Source organism: Xiphias gladius, chromosome 23 (assembly GCF_016859285.1).
Source record: "Xiphias gladius isolate SHS-SW01 ecotype Sanya breed wild chromosome 23, ASM1685928v1, whole genome shotgun sequence".
Lineage (NCBI taxonomy): Eukaryota > Metazoa > Chordata > Actinopteri > Istiophoriformes > Xiphiidae > Xiphias > Xiphias gladius.
The window spans coordinates 15095589-15120583 of record NC_053422.1 but is presented as its reverse complement, the minus strand read 5'-3'; the positions used below and the strand labels follow the sequence as shown (position 1 = coordinate 15120583).

At 40.8% G+C, this 24995-nt stretch overlaps 1 protein-coding gene across 3 annotated transcripts; it reads right to left on the bottom strand.

Moving 5' to 3' along the window:
- Positions 1-269: 269 nt before the first annotated feature.
- jakmip1 (janus kinase and microtubule interacting protein 1) lies at positions 270-17497 on the bottom strand. Of its 3 annotated transcripts, XM_040120302.1 has the most exons (15): positions 17170-17497; positions 12579-12664; positions 10607-10915; positions 9410-9742; positions 8660-8821; positions 7314-7526; positions 6365-6520; positions 6034-6180; positions 5595-5765; positions 4503-4562; positions 3037-3165; positions 2782-2910; positions 2451-2534; positions 1401-1463; positions 270-647 (listed from the first exon to the last, which is right to left on the bottom strand). In XM_040120302.1, the coding sequence occupies exons 3-15, from the start codon at positions 10760-10762 to the stop codon at positions 465-467; spliced, it is 1986 nt and encodes a 661-aa protein (XP_039976236.1). In that variant the 5' UTR covers positions 10763-10915; positions 12579-12664; positions 17170-17497; the 3' UTR covers positions 270-464. The 3 variants fall into 3 exon arrangements, with proteins under 3 accessions (XP_039976236.1, XP_039976235.1, XP_039976237.1); XM_040120301.1 differs by lacking the exon at positions 12579-12664; XM_040120303.1 differs by lacking the exon at positions 12579-12664 and having other exon boundaries at positions 6365-6478.
- Between the last annotated feature and the right edge of the window lie 7498 nt (positions 17498-24995).

The following is a 24995-nucleotide window of genomic DNA, read 5'->3' as shown; positions in this document are numbered from 1 at the left end:
TTATTATTATTATTATTATAATTAGTAAATACAATTTAATTTCTGTGTATGTTAGCTGACTTCTTCCAGCACATGTATATTGCTAATTTAAATATTAAACATAAAATTACTTAGCAGGTAAACAACAATAAAAATCTCCAATTGTTAATATGTCCTTACTTATCTATTAACCACAGCTGTTACCATAAGGAAAACAAACAAAACCTAGGATATGCATGCAAAAATGAGAGACAAAATGAACAAAGATGGGAATGGATGGTGAACTTAAATACATTTTTAATCAGTTAAAAATTATATTCATCTTAACACAACATTTTTTTCATTTAAAAAAAATATTCCAGTTCAGTGGAGGGGGTACACATACAGCTGCCATGCAAAACAAGGAACCACAGATGCATACAGAGGAGTGTGGAAGACTCAAGTGTGTTTAAGTGAACAGTATGTCTGTCTGTCTGTCTGTCAAGTCACTGTATGTAGGTCTTGCGTCTGGAGCTGACATTGTTGTTGTCGCCTCCTGGTGACACTTTGACGTTGGTACAGTCTCTTACTTCCAGTTCCAGCACCCTGAATTCCAGCAGCTCATTCTGGTCACGAGCATCCTGAACCTCAGCCTGTAGCCGTGACTCCGACTGCTGCAATGCACACATCTAGGGACAAACACACATACACATCTTTGTAACACAAACGAAATAGTATTAAACAGTAATTACTGAGAACAATATATTTCCTGGAGTTGTCAAAGTACTTTATATATTTAAATTAGCAAGTAAGTATAATCCCAAATTTACAATCTCTATAGAAATATTGAATCTGCTCTACTGTTATTTCACTTTGTTCACAGATTGAGGCCATGTTGTGTTATTAGTAATGCTGCCAAAAGGAGAGTCATAGATCACCAAAGAATTAAAAAATATAAAAAAAAATAAAAAAAAAAATATATATATATATATATATATATATATATAAATATATATATATATATATATATATACATATATATAAATATATATATATATATATATATACATATATATATATATATATATATACATATACATATATACAGATACATATACATATATATACATACACATATATACATACACATACATACACATTTTTTTTTCTTTTCCCAATTTTAGCCTTTGTTTTGTTTAGACGAAGCTCTTTTGCAACTGCTTGTATCTAGACAAAATCTATTATTTGATCATTTTGGCTTTTTTGTGAAATGAAAGAGGGAGGTTGTAGAAAACCATGTTTATATTTCTAAAAGTAAAGCACAGTTTTGGTATTGGTACAGTTGGCACTAAATTTACAGGGATGCAATGAGATATTGACACAGTATCCATGCTGGCAATAAAGTGATGCATTCAAATTGAATATAAGCTAATACAATCTACCTTCTCGTGAAGTTCCTGGTTGGTCCTGAGCAAGTACTGCTTCTCCTCCACCCACTTTGAATCCTGCCATAACAACCAAACACAACATCAGCAAGAAATGACACTGGCAGGAACAGGAAACGAAGGACAGGATCCCCAACAACCAGGTGTAAAGAACAAAGCTGTCAGCAACACAATCAGCCAACTCCAAACCTACAGGTAACACACCATGACGTATCTACTGTATTTCAAAATGACACATGTAACATAAACACAAACAGACAGGAAAAGATTGGCGGTAGCACAAGTTTATTGATCCAGAGAAATAAAGCCTACTCCTGATATAACAGAGACAAAAGAGCTGCATTCACAGTCATCAAGAGTTCACAGTAACAGGAGGAACAGATGGCAATCAGAGCTGAAAAACAGCAGAGCAGCAAATCAAAATAACAGAGCTGGGTCAAGCCACAGTGGAACAACATGCAGTACAAATGCAGTAACACAAAGAAAAACTTCACAACAAATGAAGAAACTAGTAGTGACATTAACAAACATAATAGTTTCAGTGTTCCTCATAATATTCCGTATTGCTATTAATTAATTTGCTCAATGTCAGCATTTCTTTTAACATACGTAGTTTTGACAAAATAGACAAGGCCTTTCTTCTACACATTTATAGGTTTGGCTTAGTTCTCAGACCAAAGTGTTTCATGGTGACTTTTGAATTAAAATCAGCGTAAACTGTGTATCTGCATATTCAGAAATCCGTGAGACATTACTAGATTAAGATCTTCTATATTAATCTACTCATAGCGGACAGCCTCCTTTCTGTGGTCAACAGCACAGAAAGATCCTACAAGAAACACAACCAACAACAGGAAGGACAGAGGGTGAGGCAGAACATGCAGGCACAGAGCTGTGACGCCACACATGCAGGAAGTGACATCACAGGATTCTGCGGCAGACCTGGTCGGCATAACGCCAGCCCAGGAGCAGAGCAGCCAGACAGACATGCAGGAGGGCCAGTGAGAGGACCAGAGAGCTCCTGTCCCCATCCCTTGTCTTTGTTACCTGCCCCCTCTCTGCCAAGGCCTTCTCCAAGTCGATGATCTTGGCCTGGCAGCTGCTGAGCTCCAACTGCAGCTGCTCACGTGTCTGTGGCAGAGAAGGTTAGCCATCAGGGACCAGAGTGCAAATCAGCCCGACAAAAGAGGACTAGAATCTGAAAACTACAAAGTAACACAGCAAAATGTAAACTCTAACAATTTTAATTAGATCGGGAAGTTGTCTTTAATTCCTTATGTTCCAAGTATCCATGGTTTGTTGCAAGGTTGTGAAGATAAAAGGTTGAGCACTGCTGGGGGAGTGGCAAAGGAGGCAGAGAGAGTAAAAGTGATAGTACCCTGGCCTCCCTCTCAGCATCCAGAGAACCCCCGGTCTGCTCTTGCAGGAGGGCGTAGGCCCGCTGAAGAGCCTGGTACTCTCTGGTGAGCTGACGGAAACGAAGCTCTGACTCCTCACGGGAAACACTCTATGGTACCAAGGGGGAGAGGGTCAAACTAAAACACAAAACTTTACCTTAACTTATCTCTTATTGTGTAAATTATTTTTAATGTAGACAATGTAGACATTCAAAGTAGACAATTAATTTTCTCACCTCTTCCAAATCTTCCTCCGGTGTGGCAGGCGTGCGGTCAGTGAGGTCAGTGTTATAGGAGGTGAGAGAGGAGGTCTCAGAGTCTATGGACTCTTCATCAAATCCAAAATACGTCTCCACAACATGCCTCTGCAGAGAGCAGAGGAGAAAAGAGGATTTGCACATTTTTAAATCAAATTCAAATCTTAACATACATTTTCTGTTGAAAACCGGATTGTATGCCATCTGATTTCAAATTATAGAATTTCCATTTTGAATTCAATAAAGCCTCTAGATCCACTACACATATGTCTATGTTTGAAAAAAAATGCTTCCTTTTGTACAATAATCCTTTATTCACCAACATTTTGTCTAAAACTTGTCACAACCAGGTACTGTACCTCTGTCGTTTATCTCAGTTTAACCAAATCAGATGATATCAGATCAAGTCTCTGCATGTTTGTTACTTCTTTCTTGCTATTAACTTTTTCAAACCCCACAGAGTCCTTACCGTCATGTTTATAAGTCATCTCCTGGCAGCCAGAGAAGTAAAGGCAGACCAGCGCACACAGGCAAATGAAGGCAGAGAAGTAGAGAATAAGGAGGATGTACTCCGTCATGGTGCTACTAGACCAAAAAACCGATACTAAACTATAAACAAATTCCCAGATTATGTCTATCGTTTCTTGGACTACACCAGCTGATCTATGCAGCACTCTGGGGGCCTGTCCAAAAAAGCCCAACTGCTTTCCGTGGCACTCCCACACAAACTGGAAAAGCAGACAACAAAGCTTCTGGTTACAATAAAACTACTCCTACAGAGAAAGCAAACCAGACCAGCATCTGATTTTTGTCTCTGAGCTCATGCTTCTGCGTCCGATTCCCCAAAAAAGAGGCACATTTCCAGGTACAAGTCCAAGAACCAAACTAAAGTGCCCAACCCTGTATCCACCTCGCCAAGGTTACGAACGGGAGAAAGACGGCAGACTCCTCCCCCTAGCAACGTTATAGACTCTAAAATGTCCCCTGATGTATTAGCCCAAACATGCACACTCAAACGCACACAGGTATCACAGCAATTTTTTTTTTTCTTCACCCAATTAGATATCGTCATCACTTTCCTCTCTTTATGCTCACACACGGAAGCACAGATAAGCAAAGACATGAACTGCTGCACACTAATTAACTGCTTGTGTTTTTTGTCATAAATGTATTCATGGTCGTAAAATTACACTGGAAAAACTAATTATTTTCCACTAGCTGTGGGAATTGTTCATGCAGAAGTTGTGTGTGTGTTCAGCTTGATGCTCCCAGCTGTGATACTGTCATTATTGTCCCTGGAGCCCAATTAAACACAAACACACACACACACACACACACACCCAAGTGAAAACAATACTTAAGCATCAGTCAACCACAGATAGGGTAGTTGCTTAGTTACAAACCCCTGGATTTACAGAGTTTTTAAAACAGTCATGGAAACTTACTTTTGACAGTTTGAGAGGTTTCCTCCTGTTCTTTTTGCTCATCACCAATCGGTCACGTTCCTAAAAACCAGCACACAGCAGATCAACATCTCAAATTGTGTCCCTGTCAAGACCAGCCTCGCATCTGAGATTCAGACATGCCTCAGTGAGCAGTACAAGCCTCACACAGTTTAGTCAAGACATTAACTGTCATCAGAATATCATATTTCATGTAGCAGTGTCCAATTTATTCTGTTTCTACGAAACTCAAGGTCAAAAGGGAACACAAGAAGGAAAACTGAACTGTTTTGATAACTGAGATGAGGTGGTAATGGTGGACAGCAAATAATATAACCATGGGAACAAAGCATGTGGGTTGAGCTCTACAAAATGAGGGAATTAGCAGCGTGCGGTGAGTCGGGCTGTGACGGGAAGGTAAAGAAAATAGTGTGATGAATTCAAGATTGTGTAGAAATGTTCTTATACAATAATACATTCCACCATACACAACCACTGCCCCTTCTGAAAAAATATAATTCCCATAATCCAGAGTGATCCAAAAGGCAGAGAGGAACAGGAATTAAGGGCTTTTAAGTACTTTCACAATGTGATGCACCCACTTTTAGGGGAGGCCGATAAGGACGAAATCTTCCTACCACTGTTTATGTAACTTTATATAACGATTTTGATATACCATGCTTTAATAGGTTTTCTGGAAAAATTAAGCGGGAAATTGTTAATAGATAAAACAACCAGACAGGAATGTCTATGCCTATCCAATGAAGTAAATACCTGAAAAATCTAAGTACGTCGTTAAATGGCCTATACATCAAGAGATGTTAAAGGGAGAGCTACCACAGTACAAACTGTGAGGCAAAATGTCAGATGGGAGACAAATTCATATTATCTGACAGCATACAGTTTATGCCATTTTAGAACAACCTTTGAATCTTTTCCAAAGGTTCCAAAAAAAAAAGAAACACTACTAGAGGACTCATATATTCGAAACGGTGACACTTTTGGAAATTTAAGCACTAAAACCAATTAGAAGTGACTGACTCTTCTCGAAATATAACAGGCATCTGACCGTGGTGGTTTGAGTAATATCCTGACCTGCGTGAGCTCGTCAATGATGCCACGTTGCTCAGCAACCTGCAGCTTGAGGAACTCCACTTCCTGTTCCTCGTGGGCATGGCTCAGGTCTGTCAGGGAGCTTGGCCGCTTCAGCTGCTGTTGAATGGATTGTTGCTGCGAGGATGGCCGAGAGGAGGAGGCTTTTTCCTTCTGAGGGAGGGACAGAGAGAGAGGACAAATTGTGGTTGTAGAGAGAATTATTTCATGCTTTTCCTCTAATGGCCACTAGAGGTCCTGTTTCTATTTTAATGAAATTCTCAGTGACACCCGAAGCACCACATCAACCCCTGTTCCTCTATAGATTCCTCTATGGCTAAAATATCAGTTATTTTCTACTAGTATCTAAACTTTGCGTTCAACTTTAACTAGAGCGAAGAGGGAGACAGAGAGCAGAGGTAAAATGCTGGGCCCAGCTCACCATCTCAGCGTTCTCGCGGCTCAGGTTCTTGAGTTTCTCCTCCATGCGTTGCAGTGTTTGCAAGAGGTCATCATTCTTCTTGGACAGCCGCTTGTTCTTCTCAAACATGGGCTTCATCTGGCTCTCTGCCTCTCGCACTCGTTTCAACTGGACAGAGAAAGGAAACAATGACGGGAAACATTGTAATCTTAGAATTTCCAGTTTGAGCAGGTGAGGCAAGCTCCAGGCTGGAGGGCTTAGAAAATGTAATGTTTTAATACAACTTTCATAGGCATGTATGTTTATGTGTTTTTATGTGTGTATATCTGTACGCAATGTGTGTGTTCCTCACTAGTTCATTCCTCTCGTCGGCCAGCAGTGCATTTCTGTCCTCCAGTTTCCTGATGACCGAGTGGAGCTCAGCAATCTTCAGCTGGAACCTCCTTGTGTCACGCTCCTCCACCTCCTGTTGAGCAGGGGGTAGACGAGAGGAGGAGGAAGACAATAACTGAAAAAAGGGAGAACATGCAGACAGGCAGGCAGGTGATGGAGATGGATGGGAAAGGGGGGTGATGGGATGAAGGATGAATTGGCAAGTCACAGTTTCATTGTGAACCTGTATGTGCAGTATAAACCGTATATCCACATACTTCTCATGGATATATGAGCTGTATGTGCATTTGTGAATGAATGGACAGATCAGATGCTCAGTACAGTATGGAGCTCCAATACGATGGCTGTTCTTCCCTAAAAAAATTAATTATTCACTCCAAGTCTACAGATATCCCTGAATCTCCTTTAAAATGAATAAATAGTGGGATGGATCAGCCTGCCATAGAGACCTGCTAGAGAAACAGCATATACACTATGGTGGCTACAGGTCGATTACAATGTTTCAAAGTTTTAAAGTCCAATAAAAGTTTTAATCAGGAATTCAACGATTACCCTGTTTCTCTATGATACTTAAAGTTAGGGTAATGGCAAGAACCAATCTACAGGCAATTTTCCTTATACTTCAATGTATTTTAGAGGCTTTGTCATCCATCAAAAATTGTAGCAAAAACACCTTATGTCTTCCATTCTTTCTATGAAAATAATTAAATTTTTAAAAACAACAACAACAAAAAACATCAGCCTTCAAAATCTCATGTTTGTCAAATATAAAATCTGTATTGTGGTCTTTTGCATGTAGAGCATGTGCACATTTCAGAGTTCCTGTCATATTACAAGTGTGTTGATGTATGCATGCATGCACATGTACAGAGGCATACGTATACTTTTGGTTTTGTGTCTACATCTACCTGGTCTTTGAGCAGGTCTGGATTGTCTCCCAACCCAGGCACCACCTCTCTCTTGGGGCTGCCGTGGTTGTGTCTCTCCGCCTCTCGTACCTGGCCCAGCTGCTCATCCAGGGCTTCTTTCTGGAGCTGAAGCTTCTGGGCGTAGCCGGCCTGCACCCCCAGCTCTTTCTCCAGAGCACATACCACCCGGTCCTTCGCCTTCAACTCATCCATCTACAAGAGGGATGAATAGGAGCAGGTTGGTGAATGGTGGAAGAAGTGAGTGAGTCAGTTTGACATTAAATGCCAGTAGCAGCTCACATTTATACTGCTGACAAATATTCATAAGAAATGATACTATTTTGTATAGATATTTCTATGATCATGCTGCAAAAAATACATCAGACACTCAGCATAAATTGAGCTTGATACTTCTTTCACTCGTTTTACGAGAAATTTGTTTTTGTTCGGTTAATCTATTTGTAAACAATTACGCTTGGTGCAATACAATTTTTACCCTTATATCCCACAGTCTACATCATGAGTCTAACAAGATCTATGCTCCAATGTCCCAAAACAGAATGAGGGAGTGACAGTGTTGTAGCTTTTAAAACAGTGTCCTCCAGCTGTGATTAATTTATGAAGCTTTGTTCTTGCTTTGCATTCACACAACTTCTTCTGACAACTGCTCCGACTTTTACTTCCCCTCGCATTTTGTTCTTTAGCACTGGAATTTCCTGCACTGCCTCCTATGCAGCCTGTTATTGTAGCCCTACGGAATCTAATTGGGTTAATGAGTAACTGCAGCAGGTATACAGACTTTTATTTTAGGAGATAAGCACCACGTGGTGAGATAGACAGTGCAGCAGTTAGCCTCAAACCCTCATGCAACGAGATAAACTCGATAAAAACAGGAAAACAGATGTTGCTGTTTGAGGGACTCATGTGATATTGAAATGTATCCAGGACAGACAAAGACTATGAAAATAACTGCTCCTGGGTTTGTCAAGTTAATCTATCACTGAGGTATATTAATATATGGTTTATAGGGCAGTCTAAGTTCTGTCTTTTCATAGTATATACTGCAGCTTCCATTTTGTAATTTAATTAAGGTTGGCTCACTTTGATGTACATAACAGGTCAGATTTTTCTTTCCAACAGATGTCCGAAGGGAAGTGATCATGAAAAACAATTTCATATTAGACAGTCTTGGCAAGTTGATACTCTAAATACGAAATTGTTTAATGGCATGCAAAGGTAAATAAATGTTAAATGGACTAAATCGTTTCTTATAATTTTTCATTATCTGCCACATAACATCTAACAGATATTGTAGAGAATGTCTTCCCAGCAGCATGTGGTCTCACCAATCGGCGGATGTCTTTCTCACAGTCCCGTTTGATACGATGCACCTCATCTTGGTGCTGTTGGTAGGCTGTGCGCAGATCTGCTGCTTTCGCTTTATCAGCCTGCAGAGCATTTGCCAGCGCCTCCTCAGCCTGCTTCCTTGCTGTCTTCTGTTCCTGGATCTAAAAGACCACACACACACACACACACACACACACACACACACACACAATAATATTAATACACACAAAAACAACAAATAGAGTGATACGTGCATTTATAAACATATGTCCCATCCCATTTAATTGTTGTAATGATAGATGCCGTGTTTGTCGGGAAGGCTACAGTGAAACAATAGCTTGGCAACAGGCTTTTCCATCCTGCTTCCTGTTTTTCAGCAGCAAATTTAGTTTAGTTTAGTTTTACCAAGTCCCACATCAACACTCAACACAGACACGCTCATTAAGTACACACATAGATACACTAACATAATGGCTTCTATCTGAGAACCACATGAAGTGTCCTCAGAAAATACTCAATCCGCAACACTTGTTCCACAGTTTTGTGAGGATACAGCCTAAATACAAAACACTTTGTGAAAAGCACAACATATCAGATGTGGTGTGTTTTAGCATTCGGATTAGGATTACACTCAAGAATGTATTAGGTGATATCACAGTTACTATATCTGTATTGTTCCACAATCTATTTTGAGAGCATAATCAATACTGCATTACTATCACTTATATACAGTTCATGCTACATCCTACCTCCTGCTGTAGCTTAATCCTCTCCCCATCAAAAGCCCTCCTGGCCTCCTCCCGAGCCTCTCCGAGAAGAGCATTTTTGAGCTTATCTGCAGCTCCATCTCTCAGTGCATTTACAAGCCCCTGGAGCCTCTGCATCTCTACATCCCGGATCTTGATGGCCCGGGCCAGCTCGGCTTCATGCTGCCGCCCCAGGGCCTCACGGGCGAGTGCTATCTCGCGTAGCTTTTCTTCGTGGAGTTTGGCGCGCAGGTCAGTGAGTGCCACAGCATGTTTGTGTTGCTCGAGCTCCCGGGCCTGACGCTGCTCCTGGAGCCGCTCGCGGAGCTTACATACCTGGGAGATGGACACAGTAGCTAAGGATACACCTGTCAACGAGTCATCATGATATACATGTATATCACCAATCCCCAGTGTGTTGATCCATTTGCCCAGACTGTGTGCAGCAAAGTGATGACTTCCTTTGAAAGTTTGTACTTTAAGTCCCGGCAGTCTAAAACAAAATGGATGAACAGTTATCAAGAGAAGATTTATTCCAACGCGGGGAGCAGTAGACACTAAAATTGATATATCCTTATATCCGTAGATATAATATTTCTGTCTGCTCAGCTGTATTTTATCGTGATTTTTTTAAATGGGCAGATTCTTTTTTTATACAAATTGTCAAGGGCTTATGTTTTAAGCTTGCCTCGGTAGGAGCTTAACCCCGACCCAACCCTGGTACTTTTACTGTCATTCTCCGAGTATAAACATGAAGGATGCAGAGAACGGCACGGAGAGGGTGGCTGTGTGTCAGTTAGAATATGCAAACCACCTTTACAACTTTCCCACAACTGTGTACAGTGTTAGATGAACTAATAACATTTTGTGAAAATCCATCTTGTGGAACTGGTTCATCATAGTATTTGCAGAGGTATAAGTTCATACTGAGTGCAATCACCATTATTACAGCTCTTATCATAAGTATTACTTCTTTATAAGTGTTTACTTGTATAATATTAAGTGCAGCTACGAGGCTTTTGCAACTTTGTGACTGTGAGCCTGCATTAATAAGTAAATCATCATCATCTAAATGATTCTCTAAAAATGACCACTCTCTCCTTCCACAGCTTCTATTGAGATGATCTAAGGGAGACTACTTCTCGACTGTCGATGTCATTATTTCTCTACACAAGGCCACTTCTTCTTCCTTCCCCTCACCTTGCCCCGCTCCTGCTGCACCTCGACCTGGATGTCCATGAGTTTGCTCCTCAGTTCCTCGTTGGTGGCCTGCACCGAGTCAGCCATTACCTCCGACTTCTCTGGCTTCCTTCCCTTCTTGAGGGTTGGGGCCGCAGGGGGTGTGGTTGATGACATAGCACTCTGGCCGCCCAATCAGGATGGACATAGAGTGCCAGGTGTGGCGAAACAGAGGAGAGAGTCAGTCAGCACTCCTCCTCCCTGCGAGACCCGGCATCATCATCATGTGGTTGTCAAGTCTACATTATTGCTGGAGGATGCTGAGAGTTTCTGTTTGAGAGAGACAGAGAGACGAACAGAGAGAAAAAGAAGAGATGGAAAAAGGGTGAGTCAGTGTTAAACCAAAACTGGGTTACACGAAACTACTCTGCACAATACTCTGGTCCCAAGCCACATGGCACACTACGGCCTAGGGAAAACAGACTATTTTTGGGACTAACATTTACACTCTCCTCTGTCACCCACTTCTCTCTAACATATACATGTGGGCCATTTATCATCATCCTATTCGAGTCCCTGGGCTCTACTTAAAAACTCCACAGTGCATGAAAATGTGTCTAGCCCCCATGGTTATGGTCGCTAGCCTCTAACATCTCGCTGGACCATTCTCTCGTTATGCATATAAATACATTCATCCTTTACTGTGACGAGGCTTGATATTTCTCTGCCCAGAGACCCCCCATAGTGTAATGTCCTGCAAACATAAAGAATAAAGGGCAGGCCTAGCATTACTGTACAAACGACCAAGTCAAATACAAAAGGATTTAAATTGAAGATTAGTTTAACCTCTTCTCCTTGTTTCGAAGGCAGGCTGCAGTTGTGTAAGCTGGTGTATTTTGTGGCATATTTTACTGTAGAGGTGTTGCTACAATGAAACACGTGCACTCAGCTGAAAGTGGATTCCTCAAATCTCTTTCTGGGATGAATTGTAACCCATTAACCTTCCAGTCTTTCTGCTGACTATTAAATAAATAATGCAACGATGAGGGAGCTGAAGCATTAAGACTGCATGTGCCTACATCGTTTTCTACACACACATTTCCAACCATTCTCACGACATACACAGATGGCAGCAATAGTTACCAAGGCAACCACTGCTCTAAAAAACTCTATTCCTCTTATAGCAAAGGATGATGGGAAGGAGAAGTCTAACAGTGGTTTTGAAACACACACACAGACCTGGTGCACACACAAACACATACACATGCACACAACTGCATCGTATAGAGGTTGCACATTTGAAAAATGCACACGATGTTGTTATGTGGTCCAATCTCTGAGCCTAGGTTGACTGAGAGAGAGAAATGCACCGATGCTGGAGGGCAAGCAGGCTTTGCTTCACATGGATTTTTACACAGCACGCACAGTTGGGAACCAGTGGAGATGGGAGAGGAAACAAATGAGAGAGAATGGATTAAGCCTATAAGAGAGAGGCGGAGCAGGAGAAGAGAAAAACATGCAGACCTCTACTAGGAAAGAACCAACCTCCAACCATCTCCCCCCTCTCCCCTTGCATTCTCTAACCTCTCTACATCCCTCCACCCCCACTTGCTGGCATGAGGATGTTACCGAGCAGAGGCAATCCGTGATCTCACTCTCATTCACAGAGACAGAAAGGGAGAGGGGGAGAGAGAGATCATTCACACACCGAGAGCTCTGACAGAAGCACACATTCTCTGAGTCTTAAACAGAACCAGGGAGAGATACAGCTGACACCTATTCATACAGGCCACAAAGCTCTCTACGCTGATTCCCGTTAGTGACATACATGTATTCATTTACAAGAATTCAATAAACTTAATGTGCAGTCATGTGTACCGGAATTTGCACATACAATTTACAAAGACAAAAATGTTTTCTACCCACTTTCCACCGTGCCACTGTGTTTAGCCTGTTTATGCATGTCTGCATATCTGAGACAAGGTGTACTCACGCTGAAATGGCTGACAGGCATGACGGATGGATTCACTGATTCTTCTTCATAGGTGAAGGAGGTGTGTATGTTCATCCTACCAGCATCTGGATGCGACATGGTGACATCTTAAGTGGTCTGTTGCATGTCAGTCTTTCTTGTTTATATATTTGCCTTCACATTTCTAGGTCAGAGTTAGCCTATTTATAAACTTTGCATCACTACATCGCTACAGAACACTTGGTCAAAAGTATATAGTTTACATTTCACATGCGATAAATCCAGATTTTGCCTGAGATCAACATGTGTGTATAGGCACAAACATACATATGTGCGATCAACATCACATATTTCCCACAAAGCCTCCTGGAGCCACATGTTCCCAAGCTGGAAGCGAGCTAACTCTGACACTTTATAGTTCATGGATCACCAGGAATGTTATATAGGAAACTGGAACTTTTTATAGGGGCACCAAGAAGCTAACAAGCACCTTTAATGTTCCCAGAAACAAACAAAAGCCAGCACAGGTCTTAGACCTTAACTTACGTCATCCACTCCAGGTATAAACAGCTAGTCCATTTTATATTCGGCTTGAAAGCCTGAAAGTGCAAGTAAAACCTTTCAACAGACAAAACTGACAGCCTAGTCCTCATCATCCCTGCCATCACCCATGTCTCCCATTTGTACAGTAGGTGATAAAATCCCACATTCATAAAAACCACTGTGACTCATCAAATCAATCACAGTTATATTTCACAAAGAGTTATATAAGCAAAACAGCAACACACAAAAAAAATGCAGCTTCAAGGGCCATTTAAATTAAGTTAATGGAGCGCTGAGACAATCAGCTTAACCAAACAATGGAGCTAAATCACTTGATGGCGACTACAAGAAAGCAGTGATGAAGAAATTCTGCAGCTGCCGAGGAGTTTCACAACTAAGCTCATTTCTGCCTGAGTAATGGACTCTCTCACTCTTTGGGCCACCCTGAAAAGAGTCAGCAACAAACGGTGTCCTTCAGCACCAATACAGTAAAAGAATATAAGCTGAAACATAGCCTAACTAAGGTTTCAAGGCGGGTACCTAGCTGCCACTGTCTGATGTTCTCATTTTGAATCTTTCAAAACAGGCTGAAAAAAGTGTGAAAGACATATAGGTAGTTTCATTACTGCCTCAGGAAATCCTTCACTGTGTGAAATGATGGGCCTGTATAGGGTTACAATAGCACACTGGTTGGTGGGTGTTCCTTGGTTTTGCCTTTTAGTTGAAGGACTGAAATGTAGTATGTGAAAATGTTGGGGGGTTTTTTCTTTGTAATGACAATTTTATTATTATTAACATCAGAAATGAATTGTAAAACAAGTCCCTAAAGTAACCTACTTCAACAGCTGGAGACTATTTGAAGCCCTTACAAAATTTAAAAAAAAAAAAAAAACATGTCCGCCTACCAGCTGACAATAAAACCTATTATCTATTACATTTATGGGACATATGATGGCAGTGTTCCCGAAACCTTTCTGATATTGATTAATCTGCTGATCTTTGTAGCGATTAACCTATTAGTCAGTTCCTCTGATCTAACATCAGAAAACCTTTAAAAAATGCCTTTGTCAGAGACTTTTTTTTGTTGGGGCAGCAGTCCAAAACCCAAAGATATTCAATATCCCGTATGACAGGGAAAGTAGAAAACCCTCAAATTAAGAAGCTGCAACCATCCAATTTCTGGCATCCCCTCTTAAAAATTAACTTAAACAATGAATCAGTTATTGAAAGAGTTGCAGATTAATTTCTTGTTGTTTAACCGACTAATCGTTTCAGTTCTAGTTGTACCTTCTTGTGAAAAGCAAAGTTTTTATATGTGACTATCAGATTTACCACATCTCACATTTGCTATCTATGTCAGCAGTAATTAAATCCTCCATTTGAAACAAGTCAAGTGTGGTGGAATAAGTATCGGTATTAGTGCAATAAACCTTTCCTTGATGGACCTCTGTAACATTTAGTCTACTGAGAGATATGCAGTTGTTTTAAATGATAGTGCTGCTGAGGGATGATAAACATACATGATGCACGGTACAAATTTCACTAACTGACAACAAAATAAATTGAGAAAAACTTAACATTTATATTATGTTTGCTTGAGTAATTTTTCACAGCTTTTCTGTGATTGTGATATAAAAATATATAATAATGTACTTAACCTATAACCTATTATAGTCCTGTTAACTCTTTCCTTTAACAGAAGGACTATTACAGGTAATAAATGAAGTCTTTGCAGTGGACACAAGCTCATTACACACTCACAGATGGACCTCCTCAAGGCTAGACGGACCACACACACACAGACATACTCACAGAGCGACAAACATTAACTAGACTTCAGTGAGACATACAGGCCCAATAAATACATAAAAGAGCTACAAATGGGAGCTCAAACAAAGACTCCTCATCACTCTGTCTAGGTTAAAAATCAACAGTGAGGGTGTGGACACACTGAGATATACTCCTGTTTATACTCCACATTTGTTACAGTGCTTCATAGGACTACATATGGGCACACACGAAGTACACCTTCTCACCGTAGTCTTACCAGCACCAGACTGTCGGAGCAGGTCTGGCCTCACTCCAGACATCCCTCCACAGTCCACACACACCAACACACACACCCAGCAGGCTAGGGATACACTTAGGATACTGTAAAGATCCCACCGAGTGGCTGAGTAACCCAGCCAAGTGCAACACTAGTGGAGCATATGACCTAAAAAGTACTATGCCAGCAGAATGACTACAAGTCACTGACCCCGATGACTAGTCAACCCAAACAGATAAACAGCAAGTCTCATTCTTGTTTTGTGTCTCTGTTGCACGCACCGCTACTCAGTTATGCTATTGCTACTATTACTGCTCAGGGTTTAGATATATACCTAGCAATGTGTAAGTCTGGTCATTCTTGTCATTCATTGCTGTAAGCGTTTTGTGTTTTTGGCCTGTGTATGTACATCTATGCGTATGCATGCTTTTGCATGCATGGGTATAAGTGTGTGTGTTAACAGTGATAGCTGCCTCCCTCCGCCCCTCAGAAGGACATAATTGTGCAGTCAGTAATGTGATTAACCTCACCTCTCTCTGACTACACAGCACATTGGTCAGTACTGGCTGGTTGCTATTTAGCCACTGCCATACACATAAACGTTAACACGCAGTACAGACACTTAGTCATTTTTCTCACTCCCTCCAGTAGGAATGTAGGATGGACTACCCTGATATGTCTTCACGAAAGGGTTATGAGGAAGGTAGCAAAGCAAAGAAGAGAGGAATACACTTGCGGGTATAGTCCACGGGGATTATCCTGGTAGCAGCCCCATCACTCAAGGTGTTACGCTGAGGAAGGCAGGGGCATGGATGAAGAGATGGGATTATGAATGAAGAATAAATCGGATCAATTAAGTTAGGAAGAGGAGAGTGGAAAAAGGCAGGGAGTGAGTGACAGAGGGGGAAACAGTGACATAAACTGGAGTCCCATTGAATGGCGGCATTCATCTGCTCTAAATCATGCCTAACATAGGGAAGATTTAAGGGTTGATGCCAGGGTGAAAATGGAACGTACAATAATCATAAACAAAGAACGGCCTTATCTTTTGTGACACAATAATTATAGCTTTGTCCCAGTACCTGCACCAGAGCTGTCCGACACATACAATGAGCACAGCACGCCTTTTTGGTTTTTGCAGCATACCCTGAACAGGCTGATCAAACAGAAGTGAGTGTGAAACACATGCTGGCTGTCGACTGGGGAAGATTTACGAGCCTCCAGAGCCGCCTGCTACAGCAAGCAGAGCTGTTATGACAGACGGGAGTCTCTGCCGGTATACACAGCGGATGGGCAGGGTGCATGCATGGTGGAGGACTGCTTTTGGTGAGGGGATAAGCGGGAGTTGGGACGGCTTTCGTGCAATGCGGTCCAGCTCTCTACTGAGCTGTCAAATGGGAGATTAAAGGGTAGAGTGCTGCTGACAGGCTGCCTGTCCGGCTTGCCAGCCACACCCCACGGCGACATGCGTGGGGCTGCGGCAGCATCCTCCAGCCACAGAGGTCGGATGTCCTTGCACTCCAGCTGCACAGACTAATGTGTTGACATGTAGCACTGCCGCGGTGGCGTGAACACGGACAAACGTGGTGGTCCGTATTCCACCGGTGGCCTCTCTGATGCCGGGCAGGACGAGGAGAGGAGAGGGGGGGCGGGGGCGGGCCTCGGTAATGTGGTTAAAATAAGGAGCAGGAGGACAGTAAAGACAGTCTGAATGTTAATCACACGTGTCCGGTAACGTTATCACCCCGCTTCTCACTTCCTCTTTGGCCTGATATGTCACACAGGCTCACCACTGCCCGGGCACGATATGAGGCTTGGCAGCTGCCATAGGGAGCTTATAGCCTGTCCTCACGCCCAAACCCAGACACTGCGAAGCCGGGTCGGCGGCTCATTGGCGGTTGATGCACCTTTACCGGATGAGACGCGGGTGTCGGATGGGTGTCATGGCAGCAAAACCGGCCCGCCAGAGTCCAGGCATTAGTCGCTAGAAGTTGTCTATCGTGGCAGACCGAACAAACTTACCTGAAATGGAGGTCCGGCGGTCACAAGTGGCCTGATGTTGAATCGCCGCTGCCCAATTCGCTTCGCATCCAGGAAGGGAGGCTGGGCTTCGGCGTGGAGGGCTGTTTAGAAAATCACCTCAAGCGCTAAAAAAAAACGTAAGACTGCAGCGCGCAGCTGACGGCAAACAGCGACCGTGTAACAACTTTACTTCCCCAGTTAGCAAAACGGCTGAAGTTGTATTTCCACTCATAGCATTGTCCTCTCGCTACAGCCCGGACTCAGCTCCGGGCTTCTTCTCCCACCCTCGAGCCGCACATTGACATTTTCCTCCACGCCCACACACACACACACACACTCACACACACACACACACACACAACCACACTTGAGTGCACGCACGACGTCATCCGTTCCTACACCATTCATCCACGTGAGTAGAAAAAAAAAAAAAAAAAAAGATAAATAAATCAAACGGCTTTGATGTCCGGGTCTACGTGAACGTGGGGGTGAACGTGGGGCGGGCGGGCGGGCGGGCGTCGCCGGTAGCGTGATAGAAGCGCGACACCTGACTGCGTGTTCAAGAATGACACCGCGCGCGGTTAATGCGTGGACACGCCGCCGGTGCGGGCGAAACGTGCGGCGTCAGGGCGTACGGTGGCACGGATACTGTAGGGAAATACAATACCAACACGAAGAGACGGTGTTTCTTCAGATATAATTCCGTAATAATTTGAGACATATTGCTTTCGAAGTAAGAAATGAGCTCAACACAGTCAACAAAAAAGGAGGGAAAGGAGACCGGAAACTAAAACATTTATGTTTTTGAATGAGGAACATTCCTAAAAAAATGAGAAAAATAACAATATTTTCTAGACACTGGTTATGTTTTCATAGAAACATTATATCTTGATAAGGACAAAGATGTGAGTAACATCGTCTTTTCACACTTTTCCTTTTTATCTGCAAGGTTTTTTTTTTATTTTTTGTGAAATAAAATGGTTTATTAGCCCATTAATATCAGCAAGCTGTAGTTAGTAAATAAACTCAATTGTCTTTAAGTTGGTATTAATATAACATTATACCAGAGAGAGTAATAAACATTCATTAGTTGCCTTACTAAGGCAATTAATAAATGATGAATAGTCTGGCATTTTTCATTACATCATTTCATTCATTTATTTTAATTAGAATAATGTTTTATTTTATTTTATAAATGACTTTGTACTATTTGTCACCAATGTTCCTGTATCTTGTATTGTTTACTTATTTTATACCTAATATGCTACACTTACTGCACATTAAATGATGATACTGATGATGATGACTAACAGATTTTATACAAGAGCCTATGTGCCTCTTGCCAGGCATCATTGTAGTAAGAAGTTGTTCATTATAAGTAAAGGTTGTTAAAGCTTAACCATCATCATAATCATTATCATCACCATCATCATCATTATCATACAAACTCAAAACAATCTGTACAGATTTTTCTCTGTCTGTATCTTCATCTATGACAGTGATGCACTGAAGCTGAAAAAGCTCAAACCACAGGTACCACAGGCCTCTAAATTCAGTATATTTATCTGGGACAAAGTGACTCGTCAAACCATAAAAGTAGGTGAAATAATCTGACAGTATGAAAGTGGTGTGAGACCAGTGTGACCCAGATTCTGGAGGATGAATTACTTACGCACAGCTGCCTGTCTCACTGCCACACTGCGCCTGCCTGTCTGCCATTCACAAGCCGCACCACACTCATCATCACAGCATATGCAGCCTATTGCTGCAGGGCAGCATAGGCCATAGGAAGTGGGAGAAGAGGGCTGGGTTTCAGTTGTTTATATCATGTCCTCTCCTACAGTTGTTGCTCACTCATCCAGAACTGGAGTCCCAGTGGTGCTATTTATATGCATGGGACAATTTTGAGAGAGATAAAGCAGAAGAGCAAAGTGGGTGAGTTTGGGGTATTAAGCTGCACTCCATTCAAGTTCCTGCTGAGGCCAGCAAACAGAGACCCAGATGGAGTGATAAAGTGAAAAAAAAACATTGTGGTTGCAGGCAGAGAGCAGTGAGGAGAGGGAGGGATACGTTTCCGGTTTTGTTTTGCTGAAGAACTGACTCAGAGACCGAATGTGTGTCAGGGGGCGGTAATTAATGTTTCTGTTAATTGTTTTGCCTGAGGTATTTTTTAATGTTTTAGGCGGCGTCGTGTTTTGTGAGTCTGTGTTTGTGCCATGCTCCCCTCTGAAAGGGAGCTTTTTCCATTTGACGTCACAATAACCTTGTGATTAGGCCTTATGATATCTCATCCTCAGAGTAAGGAACAACCCAAGCTGTTATTAGATTAAATTGTTAAAGTAATGGTAAATGTGATAAGCATCCCGAGCCTGTCTTACATGTCAAAGAAAAGGTGTACTGACTAGGCTCACAGGTCAAGTTATACAAGCATCTTATTTGCAGATTTCTTCAGGGGAAAAACCAAACCATCTCACTCATTAGCAATGATAACGACAGATCTATTCAGCCAGCCTATATCCATTTCTTTTGTACTGCTATAAGGAACAAGGTGATGTGAGGAGTCACTGTTTTTATCAACTTAGTATAATCATCTTAGGTTTTCGTCATATCCATGAGAGCTGTCCATAATAAGCTTACGATATTCATGACTGCTGGCAGATTAAACTTATTATAGCTTTTAGAGATGGCCTTTGGTATTCAGAAGGGACCAGGGAATCCAATGAGGAATATATCTAGCTAACCTGCAGCCTATAGAGGATTTAGTGGAAATGCACTCACACACACACAAACACACAAAGGGACACTTTTCAGGCAATTTTTGAAGCCAGCCACCAAAATGACCTATTTTCCACAATGTAAACCCAAGTCCCCAGTCTGGAGTGCGCGTGGTGACGTAACACTTTCATATGAAGGTAATTAGGCTTCCCAGGCATGACTCACCACTGTTAGTCTCCAAAAAGACTGAGCTTGATGTTCCACGTCCATCCCCAAAACCTTCATTCATAACATGAACATAACCAGACGACAACCTCATATGTAACAGTAGAAAATGGTCTTTGAAACTGCTTTGATTTTTAAAAGCTTTTCAAACACTGTGACATGAATCTGCCACTGTTTCTGACTTTATGAGTAAGATATGAGGTGTTCAATGGAAATTCTGGTGTTAAATGTTCAGTTGGACAGTCTAATATTTCGCTCTCTACAAATGCACTTTTACTGCCCACACCCAGAATCATAGGACAAGCTGTTTAATGTAGTCATGGTACAAGAAGTATAACTCGACTTGAAAAGTTAAGTTAGTAAAGTTAAGTTATAGAACTGTATCAGCATTAGTACCAGATGCTGAAAACGTAAATAAGCAATGTATTGCAGAATTTTAAATTTGCAAAAATAACTTATGACATGATTTAACATTACAGTCTTTGTTGATGTATTATATACTATTGAGACAAAACACACACAAAAACAAAACTAAGGTAAGCCCAGACCTAAACGATTGTGACTAAAGGCTTGTCTGTTTACAACTATTCCTACTCTCCTTGTTAACTTAATTTCTCCTTTTCTCTGCCTCCTTTCCACTCAGGCCTCAAAATAGCAGCAGATCAATACAAAGAGGGCTGGCAGCTGAAGAAAGGACTTAACCCACAAGGAAGGAGCTGAGTTTTTCCCCACTTGGAAAATTTGTAGGAAGAGCCAATGATTTAAGCAGCATAACTGATTTACATTAAAATGGTCCATGTTCTAAGATGATCAGTCAGTGGCACCAAATTTATGCGACTTGGATTAATTCCCTGTCTGAGAAATTAGGGGAATTTCCCGAAGCTGATTGTATGACAGCAGGTCGTCTGTTCTTATATTAATATCATAACATGATCAAGCTGGTAAAATATTTATAGGGTAAATATTGTGTTTAACAAAAACTACCACAGGTCTTGAAAACTGAGCATAGTATCAGCTGGCTACAGTCCATCCAGAATTACAGCCCATTTCCCTGCAGAGAGAACCTTCTAAGGTCAGAACAGCTACTGGGCTGCTTTTGCTATGGAAATACTCATCTTCACTGCAGCCAACGTCCCTTCTCACATAACCCCTCTGGTTGCTATGGTTACTGACCGTGCCTCCTCTCCTCCTCCTCAGGTCTCCCTTTCGGTGAGAGTCACTGGCTGTGCCGGGCTGAGCCCGTGGGTGGGGCCTGTACTGTATAAACGGGGACCTGTTACCTAGACACAGAGAGGAGATAAAGAGGGGCCTCTATTCTGTTGTGTTATACAGCAGCTTTTAATCACTGCAGCTGAGGGAGAGGACATGCCAGATATGAAATAAGAAAAGATGATGGGGAGCCTCCATCACTTGAGTCTTGAGTCATTACTTCGAGGAGGGGATACATAGAGAGACAACAAACAGACTGATGTAAAAAGACCAGTTTGCTATGCCAAAAGGTAATGAGGCATCTGTGTATTATTCCATGATGATTCAGAACCTGTGCAATGGGGCTTTATCAGCTCTTAAGAAGGCATGGGAAAGGGATGTGAACCTGAAATTGGATGTTGAGGAGTGGGATAGGATTTGTAAGAACATTAAAACAATGTCAAGGGATGCAAGGGTAGGCTTCATTAAGTTTAAGATTATGCATCGCTTCTACTGGACTCCCTCCAGATTCTTTAGACCTGGGTTAAGAGACACACCAAATTGCTGGTGATGCAAGTCTGAAGAAGCTCACCTAATTTATGCTTTATAGCCCTGTGACAGAGTTAAAGAACTCTGGGCCAGGATATATGATAGAGACCCAAATTCCATACATGCCAGGATTGTTTGTTTTAGGTGATGGATCTGTCTTAATGGGAGAAGAAAAACACATTAGAAATTGGGTCCAAACTAGTACTATGATAAGCAGACAGATTCCTCTCAGAGGTTGGAAGACTGGGGGGGTGCCTTCAGTCCAAGAATGGACAGCCGGGATGGCAAGAGTAGCAGCATTTAAAAAGATGTCCAATAAACAGTTTTGAAGAATGGATGTATATATTAGATAAGCATAATCTATGCACGGACAAAATACATGCATGTTTTGAACCTATTTGTTTTGCCAAAGTTTGTTGGTTAAATTTTGTGTTCTTTTAAATATCTGTGCCCACCACATATAAAGCAGTGTATTTATGTTGACAACCAAGAACAAATGTGTATGTAGTGATGACAAGCTTTGGGATTAAGGTTGGGGGGTTGGTTAAATGTACATTTTGTGATGCATATTATTTCGTACTTTGTTTAAGAAATGATTAAAAAAAAACTATTAATCACATAAAAAAGAGCAGCTTGTTTCAATTTAGTCAGCCAAGTAGTGACGACATGTTAAAAACCTGCAAGTGATGACTCTGACCATCCCAACCAGGGGCGCTTTAGCCCTAACAAATCTGCAAGAGGATTTGCATAATCAAAAGATTTGGACTCATAACAAGCTCATTATTACAAATATCTATCTTGAGCTGCCTTGCTTAATTTAGGTGAGAATTTCGTCTGTGAGTGCATGTGTATCTAAGTCTGTTTAAAAGACAGATTGCCTAATATAGATTTAAGGTGTGCACGTGAAAGACCAAAACCAGTATAAGGGTCCTGCTTATCCTCTCAACTGGATTGCATTAATCTACTAATCGGGAGGCATTTACATAACTGCTTCAATGCAGCAGCAGTTAAGCAATTACTGCCCCAATTTTCCTTCTTTTCCCACAGAGTGGTATCTGCTCGCACTCCCAGACTTGAAATTTAATCTTACTCTTTCCTCTGAGTCCCTATCTTTTCAAATCCTTTTGTTGTCTGCTCTCTTTCCTTTTTTGCCTGGGTCCCCCTCTTCTGAACTTTAATGTTTTCTTTTCCTTGCTTACTTCCCAGTGCCCCTGATGGCAGGTTGCTCTGTATGAGAGCAAAAAGATACACTTCTGAGCAAACCCTCAGTAGCTTATGTTTGGGCTTAATCAATATGTTGTTTTCTACAGAATGAAACTCAATGAAAATATTAAAATAAAATCAGATTTGGAGGCGGGCTTTTAAAGTCTTTACCTCTTTGTTTTTTAGAATAAATAACTTCAACTGCATTTGCATGTACTCTCTGATTACAATGTGTAGTTTGGATCATGTGATGAAACTTAGTGGTTGAACAAATATTGAATCCAGATGTAAATCCGATTACATAGTTGTTAGTTGTAAGCACCTTATACTTTTATTAAATTCTTAAGTGCCACTTTTCACTACTGTGTTCATTCTTGTATATTCCCACAACCAATGTGACTGTAAAATATCATGTACTGCAGTGTACTGCAGTGGTAGATTTTTGACCTCCCAACAAAAGCTGAAGTTTTACCTTTCATAGTTTGCATAAAACTTTTGCATAATATTTCAGAAATCAGTAACAATATAATAAACAGGTTTGTGTATATCCAAATAAACATGACCAAGTAACAGAAAATATAATGAATGTTTTAGAGCTGCAACGATTAGTCGATTAATCGATTAATCGATTAGTTGATCAACAGAAAATTCTTTGGCAACAATATGATAATCCAATAATCTTTTTAGTCATTTTTTTTAACAGAAAGCTGACCGACATTTTCTGTCTCCAGTTTTGAAGAATTGGTCCAGTTCTTTGTTGTTTATAATAGTAAACTGAATATTTTTGGATTTGGACTGTTGGTGGGACAAAACAAGAAAATTTAAGATTTTTCATTAGGCTGTCGTAAAAATTATTACAGGTATTTTTCACTCTTTTATGTAAAAAAAAAAAAAATTAATCAATTAATCAACAAAAATAATTGTCAGATTAATTGATAATGAAAATCATGGTTGCAACCCTACAATGACAATGGCAGTCTAACAAGCATGGCATAAAAAAAATCATAAGGCAACAATAACAGTTTTTATATTCAACCATAAATGGAACAGGATGTGGTTTATTAGGTAGGGATAACTCATCAATTAAAAATTAAGTCTACTGGTACAACTCAAAGCATGCATTTTTTCTATATGAGTCATTTTTTTCCAAATGAGTTTTACAGTAACATAAACTGTTGTACATCTAGAACTGACTAGCCAATGGGAAAAATGGCATCTGCCATCAGATACAACCTTAAAGCAACACTTCTTATAAATATGTTTTATTCTTAAAAGAAACAAAATACTCGATGAAAAAAATGTACAGCCTTTTACTATAAACTTCAGTAACCAAAACACTATATAGTACTTTGTAACATCTATCATAACAATAGAGATGGACTGCATATTCAAAGCTTATATAGCCCATGGAAATAAAAAAGGAATGAAAAAGGAAAAGTAAATGTAAAAAGACAAACTAAAGGTATTACATTTTAAACGTTTTAAAAATGAACGATATGTTTTTAAAAAAAAATTAAAACTGTGAAATATTGAAGGAAAATAGTAATCATGGGTATTCTTTTTAAAGTAAATCCACATTTGTAAATAAAAACAACATGTCATGTACTGCCATCTCATGGTAGAAAACTAATATTTCGGTGTTGCAAACAGAAAAAAGAAATCGAATAATGATTAATAATAAACAGAGCAGCTGTTTAAAGAAGTCTCAAACTCATTTATAGAAACTTAATTTTTGCATTTGGCCCATTTAAACCGGTGGTAATAAACAGTAATGACCATCCCTGATGTTAAGGATTCAACCACTATTCTGCACCATGAAGTCTTTCGACAGTTGATTGTTCATGACTGAAAGAAATTATTTGCGCTTTTGGCCACTGTCGCCAATCAAATTGCGTTTAAAAAAGGGAAGCCCTCTGTTGTGTCCAATCACAGCATGCATAATATGA